Source organism: Elaeis guineensis, chromosome 12 (genome assembly GCF_000442705.2).
Source record: "Elaeis guineensis isolate ETL-2024a chromosome 12, EG11, whole genome shotgun sequence".
Classification (NCBI taxonomy): Eukaryota; Viridiplantae; Streptophyta; class Magnoliopsida; order Arecales; family Arecaceae; genus Elaeis; species Elaeis guineensis.
The window spans coordinates 3,650,298-3,656,159 of record NC_026004.2 but is presented as its reverse complement, the minus strand read 5'-3'; the positions used below and the strand labels follow the sequence as shown (position 1 = coordinate 3,656,159).

The 5,862-nt window shown below is 38.5% G+C and overlaps 1 protein-coding gene across 2 annotated transcripts; it reads right to left on the bottom strand.

Moving 5' to 3' along the window:
• Window positions 1-323: 323 nt before the first annotated feature.
• Window positions 324-4,509, bottom strand: LOC105055561 (glucomannan 4-beta-mannosyltransferase 1). Of its 2 annotated transcripts, none has more exons than XM_010937402.3 (9): window positions 4,119-4,509; window positions 3,019-3,117; window positions 2,665-2,917; window positions 2,295-2,405; window positions 2,079-2,215; window positions 1,860-1,973; window positions 1,478-1,677; window positions 921-1,118; window positions 324-678 (listed from the first exon to the last, which is right to left on the bottom strand). In XM_010937402.3, the coding sequence occupies exons 1-9, from the start codon at window positions 4,431-4,433 to the stop codon at window positions 588-590; spliced, it is 1,518 nt and encodes a 505-aa protein (XP_010935704.1). In that variant the 5' UTR covers window positions 4,434-4,509; the 3' UTR covers window positions 324-587. The 2 variants fall into 2 exon arrangements, with proteins under 2 accessions (XP_010935704.1, XP_010935702.1); XM_010937400.3 differs by having other exon boundaries at window positions 384-788.
• Between the last annotated feature and the right edge of the window lie 1,353 nt (window positions 4,510-5,862).

The window sequence follows — 5,862 nt, the reverse complement described above, 5'->3', positions numbered from 1 at the left end:
TGAATTTGTAAATGACGACATTAGTACAAGGTTGCAGGGCTTAAAATATATCCCAGAGGACCCACAAAGAATTGCTTATGAATCTCATCCACTTCATCTTATAGTTATAATACTTATCTAAATAAACCTCATGCGTTTTGGAACCTGGAAAGTGCGCACGTAAGAGACCAATTTTGTAACGTCAGATCGATCTTCAAGTGAGTCCAAATCAATGTTTTTGCATATAAAACCAATGTTTTTGTATATAATACCACAGATATCAATGGAACCACCATCATAGTATTGTGATATAATATCTTGCTACCATATAAAACCTGACAGTGTAGAAGGAAATTTCGAGATATAGGTAGGTGGAATTGATTACAAATTGTAGCTACGTAAGATCACACCAAAGAAGAAATTTATTTTCCTTCTACCTTACTGCTTCTTCCAAGCATAACTTTACATTTAGGCAAGTTGCACAATACTGAATGGATCTTGTGCATGCTCCAGCATTATTGACCCACCACCACCCTACGTTACACAAGGAGCGGAGATCTACAACACTACATAGTACACAGACATTCCTACTCAGCGCCAGTAGGTCTCTAGCACTCTGAGGACATATATTTTCCTTCTTTGCAACCCCTCAGTGGGGGACGAAGGTACCCACGTAGCCAAATCCCGCAATGAAGAACGCTGAAGCTTGAAACAACAAGTAGACGTAAAAGAGATCATTCCCAAATGTATAGTCATAGATTCCACAGTAGAGGAGGAATGAGCCCATGAATATCTCCATCAGATGGATCCTGGTATATTTAAAAAATAAAAGTCCGATAACTACTCTAAGCTACTAAATCTGTAGTTGCTAAATTGTGTCCAACTAGGGATAGCAATTGCAATGTTCAGGTAGTTTGCATGTCAATCAATTCATAGCGTACCTATCACCAAATTGAAAGCGCTTCTTGGTTCTGCTCTTGCTGGTATTAGCCTTCTGTTTCAGGGCATTTCCTAGCTTATCTGTGACAACCCATTCATTGGCACGGTTCGCCTCCAACAGGCCTATAATTGTAGCCTTTACTCGGTGCATGGACATCACATTCTCAAAAAGGATCCAAAAGATAAGCAAGTGCATGGACCTGTACTGAACCAAAAAAAAAAAAAAAGAAGAAGAAAATCTTTGTAAGAACCATGTAACTAGTTGATGATGCATTATATGGTAGCACAAGTTATATGAAGTAAAGAAACCATATCTCCCAATAACTTTTCTGGTTTGGTTAAAATGCAACAACAAAATATTACCATTAACACTTAACAACTATATATTCTTTTACTGAACAAATTATCCTACATCTTTTGTAACGTTTATAAGTAATAATCTATTGAATCGGTCTCTGAAAAATTCCAGGCATAATTTAGATGTTTCAGCCAGCCTGTCCACGCCCAACAAAAAAAAAAAAAAAAAACCATTTTTATAATGTTCAGTAATTCGACATGCCTTGGAGTGGTTACACAATTGAGGACGGTGATGATGGCTGGAATGTAAACAGCAACAAACTTTGGAAGAGGGATATCTTGAACCAACACGCACGCCGGGATAACAATACAGTAGAAGAAGAAGGTGACGAAGTGTGCCACTATTTTCCTCACGAAGAAGAAAGCATATAAGACATGAATCTTCTTCCATATGGATACCCTCTGCACAATTGAAATATGGAATTAATAGTGCATATCATCTCACATCAAAATAATAATAATAATAATAATAATGTATATCATCTGTAAAAGGAGAGAGTAAAATTTGCATGATTTAGTAAAAATTAGATCAACAGAAACTAGCGCTATGGTGCATCAAGTCATAATTTCAGGTCTGACTTTACCTCGCAATATGCTATCTCCTTGAACATCTTCCTGAACAAGTTGGCAGGACCACATGACCATCTATGTTGCTGAAATCTGTATGCTTTGAACGTGCTCGGTAGCTCATTCTTCACCTACGAAATATAGTTTTTGGTATCGGCATGCATATATACTGTTCAGCTAGAAGATAGCGTCAAGAATTCATGGCGATATTCATATCATAATTATGAAGTGCTTACTGATAGGTCCCCAACGAAGAGAAATTTCCATCCTCGAAGACTGGCTCTGACAGCCAGATCCATGTCTTCCACGGTCGTTCGATCTTTCCATCCACCAGCATCATGAAGCGCTCGAATCCTCCAGACTCCAGCAGTCCCTGCATATGGAATTCCACACGTCATATCTGCTCGAATATGGTGAGAATCGGCCATCACCTCGAGTCTACAGAAGCTTACCGTTGAACCCGAAGAAGGAACATGTAGAACTTCCCACTTCTTGCTCCACACCGAAATGGTAGTCTAGAGACATTTCTTGGAGCCGGGTAAGTAAACACTCATCCGCATTCACTGCACCAAATTTTATTAATTTGAATGTCATGGAATCTGCTACTCTCGGAATAATTAGCATGACTCTGCTAGCAACCTTTATATGTTCACAATATGTGTAATATATTGTAGCTTTTGCATGGCAAGCAGATCGACAGCATTACCCATATGTTAGTTAATTATGTGGTGCTATTCAAGGAGTCTAACTATAGTCCACACTACAGAAAAAAAAAAAAAAAATTCATGATTCATAATAAACTTTTATATAATAAAAACCCACCAAATCTCCATCGAGCCTGAACCAGTGCAAGATCATCATTAGTCAGAAGATACGGCATCGTTCTCATCAAGTAGTCTTGCTCGGGCTGGAAATCGGCATCAAATATTACCACGAATTGACAGTCTCTCACATAAGTCTTGCTCAGGCCTTCACGAAGAGCACCAGCCTTGTAGCCGTTTCTGTTGTGTCTATTCTCATATGTGATGTTCACTCCCTTGGTTGCCCATCGCTGACACTCCAACTCCACCAGTTCCTGCACTCACAAAAACATCACGAGACAACTTTCCTAACTTAGATCTTAATTCACACCATTATATAGGAGGAACAATTAATTCAGCTGGTTAGATCCGCTACCCTTATGGCATGGTCCGTAGAATCGTCAAGAACTTGAACTACGAGTTTGTCCCTCGGCCAATGCATCCCACACACCGCACTGATGGACAGCTTGTACACCTGCATGCAATGGATAATGAGGCACTGAGATCATTAATTTATTTGTTGAATCTTGGCATCTCTTCTCTGTTCAGGGGAGACCTCGAATCCACACCAAAACGCAGTACTAATTTTAATTTTATAATTGATTAAAATAAAAATTCTGGAAAGTAATTCCAAAATCTTTTTTCGAAAAGCTTTCTATTTATTTATTTGTTTGTTTGTTCTGTATATATCTCTCTCTTTTCATAAACGCGACAAAAAAAACTTGGACGCCAAAGGAAATTTGCCACCGCCCCCCATAAAGGGGTTCATGCTGTGCGACACCTGTCCTCCAACTGGCTGCCAGTTGGCATCGTATACGTCGAACATCCAAGTGTCTGATGCGAAGGTGCTGTGCATTTAGGTGGGCATAGCGGCATGATGATGCTGTCTTGTTTACATCATGGCTACATGTAACCTGCATGCATGTACACATGGGGAGCACAATACAGTGAAGATGGAATAAATTTGTACGCCCCTAATCAGATCTAAACCTTCTCCTGAGTCGAATGGGGGCCGGGATACTCTATATATGCAAGAAAAAGCGAGAAAAATGGCCAATTGGATGGATAAGAAATGAGAATTTTTGTTGCTTTATAAGAGAAAAAGGTATGGGAAACGGATCGAAAATAGTACTCTGTCCAAGTTTTAATTTCCTTTGAGAACGGAGGAGAGGCCCGTTCTTTGGAAGAAAAAATAAGCATGTCAACAAAATTACCCATGGATCCGCCATGTTTAGATGGTAACATACAAAATCGTTATGAAAAAATGATCAATTGGTGAAAAAAATGATTCCTTTATGCATGACTCTTGAGAAATATCATCCAACACTGAAGCTCAAACTCAAAGCAAAACTATAACAATTATGAGTTAGAATTTATATCGACATCACCTTTTTTACTTGATCCTCTACAGACATAATTAAATAGTAATAGCATCGATTTTTGTGCAAGCTAATCAGAAATTCGTCTGGGGTATACCTCTTTCTCATTGTACATAGGGATCTGAACCAAAACCATCGGATAGTTTTTGGTGGTCTCGAGTTGTCGCTCGGCGGCCTCTAGTTTGTACTTGGTGTACCTCTTTATCCGCAGGAGCTTCACCAACAGGATTACAATTGCCATGTAAACTCTTTCTATGAATGTCATTGCGGACATCGACCCACATATGATCAGAGCAATTCGTAGGAATGGCAGAACCAACGGATTACGAATCTGCTTCCATGCCAGCAGGATGTCATCTGTGATCCCGTTGAAAGAACCAACGATGGGCTCCTTGAGAATTAGGTCTCTCATGGTGACCCACAATTATGTGCCTAATTAAGGGAGGCTATTAGGGGGTAAAACCTCACGGAATCGAGAGGTGTTTGGTTCTCAGGAGATGCACAAACCTAGGTTTGCCCGGGCATCCTTTTATAAAGCGTGGGATGGACGGTGAAAAGAGATGGCATGATGTGGAAAGGTGTGGTGGCGAAAGAGAGAGAAAAGTTGGTGGCACCCAGGGACGCAAGGTTGCGTGCAGGCTTCAAGAAAGTAGTAGGAAACCGATGTCTCCAGTGGTTTTACGTGCTCGTCTTAGTGAACCGACTTATTTATATAAGACACTTCTCTCTTTGAACTTGTTTTTGAAAGATATATCGGCTTTATTTGCTAAAAAAAGATATATCAACTTTTCTACTAAAGAGGTTCACTCTCGAAGGAAAGATAAGTCTCTTTATGAGGAACGACAAAAATAGATGGCAAGCTCTGGGCGCTGTGATTAGGTTTTCAAGCTGATGAACTTGTCCTTTGCATCATTACTTTAAACCAGTACAACTCGATGTATGGATCTATCTGCCGTATGTTCAGTACAGCTCATTGGCTAAGATGCGAACAAAAGAAATTTGACATCACCCGCCTTATGTTCCACACTTTGCAACAAAAGTTGATTTCTTCTTCTGACAGTAGATAGATGATTTATGACAAACTCATTTTTTTTTTAAAAAAAATAAATTTTTAACTTCTACGAAGTGATTTTAATAGAGATCCTAACACGAGACATATGGAGTTACCTGATAATTACATATTGGCATTGTCGTCCGTAATTATCAAATGTTGCCCCTATGGGGATCAGTATTATAAATCCTTATCAATGTTCCTATTACGGGTTACTTTTTAAGTTATTTCAAGTTCCCTTGATATCTCTTTTTTTGATATTACTCTTAATATTGCTTTCTGCATAACTTCCATCTATGTTGAGTTAGGTTCCCTTTAATTTTTTTTCATTCATTGATGAAGACCTAAATACCTCTCTCCTTGGAGGCCTCTTAGATTTAATCCATACCATTTAAATTTGTTCTCCATTGTTTTGTTCTTAATTAGTGTTACCATCGCAACTTCAATCTTTAGTATATATTCTGATGCTAGCCTTCTTAATTTCACAACATATCCATGTACTACAGCATTCTGTCACATTTAATACATTTTTAGTCACTCTCATATACTCAACATTTTGAAGCATGAAAAATTACAGAATTAATCATGCTTTTATAAAATCCTCCTTTGAGATGTTAAGGTATGGATTACTGGTTTACCACCCTAGAAGCACCTCTCCACTGTATTCATATATCAATTTTTGTACTGCTACATCTATTACACATGCTTTCATCCATGTATCTTGTTTCTATTAGTATGCTTTATTTGGCATAATACACATACATGCATGTGCATCCATACATACATAAAT

What these genes read in the sequence shown, in the direction of transcription:
- LOC105055561 (XM_010937400.3), bottom strand. Translation starts at nt 4,433, where the DNA reads ATGAGAGACCTAATTCTCAAGGAGCCCATCGTTGGTTCTTTCAACGGG. An exon ending in TTCCTTCTTCGGGTTCAACG is followed by an intron (nt 2,216 to 2,294) that starts GTAAGCTTCTGT and finishes TTCCATATGCAG; the next exon opens with GGACTGCTGGAGTCTGGAGG. An exon ending in TCTTCGTTGGGGACCTATCA is followed by an intron (nt 1,974 to 2,078) that starts GTAAGCACTTCA and finishes TATATTTCGTAG; the next exon opens with GTGAAGAATGAGCTACCGAG.